The 2500-nt window shown below is 46.4% G+C and overlaps 1 protein-coding gene across 1 annotated transcript in view; it reads left to right on the forward strand.

Moving 5' to 3' along the window:
- LOC119589994 overlaps positions 1-2500 on the forward strand; it is a 207275-nt gene that overhangs the window by 164328 nt on the left and 40447 nt on the right. The window contains exon 7 of the mRNA XM_037938694.1: positions 827-1010. Coding sequence (XP_037794622.1) covers positions 827-1010 — 184 coding nt within the window. The remainder of the gene's footprint in view (positions 1-826; positions 1011-2500) is intronic.

Here is a 2500-nt window from a genome sequence, read left to right on the forward strand (position 1 = left end):
CCATTAAGTTTAGTGTATTAGAAGAAGAATTCGTGAGGTCGTTAAGCGCCGAAATTCATCGCTGTGCTCTCGAGCGTCTCTATAAATTTTGTACCTCAAAGAACCATTCACTGTCATGCATTAATTAGGATTCCGGATTCGAAACGATTTTATGGACTCGTAAGAGATCAGCAAAGGCTATTCCCTCTCCCCCTCCCTCCTCCTTCACCTTTTCCCCTTTCCCACTCCCTTCCTCATCTCCTTATTCTCTCCCGAGTAATGGAAACGGCGGGGAAAGAATTAGTCTCCCACAGATGCCAACATTCGTCCGTAACCTTTTGAGTTAGACGCGCCCTTCATTCTTCACATCTTGACAAAGTTCCACCATTAAGCCCACTCAGGGTACACCCTCGGGGGCTTTCTATTAATATCAGTCCCTCCGAGTCCCTCTCGCTCGCTCCCCTCGGCGACAATGCAAGAGCGCCGGAGAGACGTTTTCAGACATCAACGGCGCCTGTATCTGCGCTTGTGTTTATTTGCTCATGGTCTCAGGAAATACCCGCAAGGTGCCGTGATGTCCTTTGGCGTGTGTGCGTGCTTTTCCACCCTCGCCGTGCGCTTATCATTTTCGTAGCGACTGTGAGTACGCATTATTTCGCCTGCTCTTTTCTCCTTTCACGAAATGCTTTTTATGTTGTATTCTTGTTTATGATCTCGAGACCGATTCAGGCGGCGTTTGCTTGAACTTCTCCCTACCCTGCTCCTTCCCCTGTCCCCTTTTTCCTTCCCTGTCCCCCGCCGTTCCAGCAGCATCGAGCAGCACACTAACACCCTTCCCCCCACACAGCGGAGAGACGTCGGCGGAGAACATGGAGGCGACGCTGGCGATGATCGAGGAGAAGTCCCAGCGGATGTTGGGCCGAGGCCACCACGCGCGCCTCAAGGAGGTGGTGAGCGACTACGCGGCGGGAAGGATCCCCGTGGAGCACCTCCTCATCACCACCAGGGACCTCCTCAACTCCCCGGACAAGGTGAGTAAAGGCGCGGCAGCGCAACGGCGCGGATTTCACTAGACGTCCTGGCTTGTAATGTTCCGTCTCTCTCTCTGGATTACGTTATGCTGTTCTTGCGAAAGTTATTGTCAGCTTATTTTTATTGCTTAGATATGATCATCAGTTCTTTCAGTTTTCTAGCACAGGTATCGAAAATGCTTAAAAAGAAAAACTGAAAAGTATTTTATAAATACAATATTTTCTGCTCACAAAATTTTCGTTACATAAAAGAACAAAATATAGCAAATTAGATAACAAAGATAGCAACGCGATTTCCCGGGGCCCGTTGTTGGCAGCATTCTTCAAAGGAAAGAAGGATTTATCGCGCCTATTGCCTGGCAACATCTCAACAGAGTGAAAGCAAAACAGAAGTCTGGGCCCGATCAGGAATCAGTGAGATTGTGCAGTAGGCTGGCTGTCAGTGCTGTATTCTTGTGATTAACTGGGAAGTGTATAAATAATCTATACGATAAGGAAATTTCAACCTTTTTCCCAGGTAGGTTAATTATTATCATGCATATCAGACGATAGGATGGATGCACAGTTTTTTTCAAACACGCGAATTAATATATTACAGAAAGAATGCGGAATTACTCGGAAAACGAATCTGACAATAGTCTGGGGCACTAAATTCGCAGACTACATATAGAGAAGGGTAATGTGATTCCAAAATGGAGAATGAAACTACTACTAGATAAAAAATAAATAAAAATAAAAAAATAAGTAATTGAATAAAAGAAAAAAAAAACTTTGCGTATATTCATCAGCTAATGACTCCCTAGAGTATTTTCCTGTAGACGTAAAAAAAAGAGATACTGTATAATTATCTCTCGACGTTATACCCACCATTTCCAATCCAGAATTCCTCGGGCTAATCGGACAAGCCATTCCAGCTCCACAAAAACGCCCTCGGCCGGTTTCCTTCCCACTAGATCACTTACTATTTTCTCGCTGTAGTAAAGTTCGATCCCCCCCCCCCCCGCCCCAGGAGGACCACTGTAATAGACCCCTCCCCCACCCCCACCCCCACAGCTTAAGCTCGCCAAGTCACGCAGTCACTTACCCTAATTAAGAAGCAGGGGGGGAGGTAAGTAGGGAGAGAGATAGGGATGGAGGGAGGGAGATAGGAAGAGAAAGAGGCAGAGAGAAATGGAATAATAATAATGATAATTTATTTTATTTTATTTGTCACAATGGCTACTATTATTTTGAACGTGAGCCAACAAGATTGCCAGACCAGATCGCTTCCACTGCACCGTACGAAGGGAAGGAGGGAAAGAGATATAGGGAGATAAGGAGGCAGATAGGGATAAGAGGGAAGGGAGGGAGGGAGATAGACAAGGAGAGAAGGAGGCAGAGACATAGGGAAGAAGAGAGGGAAGGGAGAGATAGGGAGGGAGGGAGGGAGGGAGATAGACAGAATGATAGAGAGGGGGAAAGGAGAGGAAGAGAGGGAAGGAAAGAAAGAA

This window comes from Penaeus monodon, chromosome 26, assembly GCF_015228065.2.
Source record: "Penaeus monodon isolate SGIC_2016 chromosome 26, NSTDA_Pmon_1, whole genome shotgun sequence".
Taxonomy (NCBI): Eukaryota; Metazoa; Arthropoda; class Malacostraca; order Decapoda; family Penaeidae; genus Penaeus; species Penaeus monodon.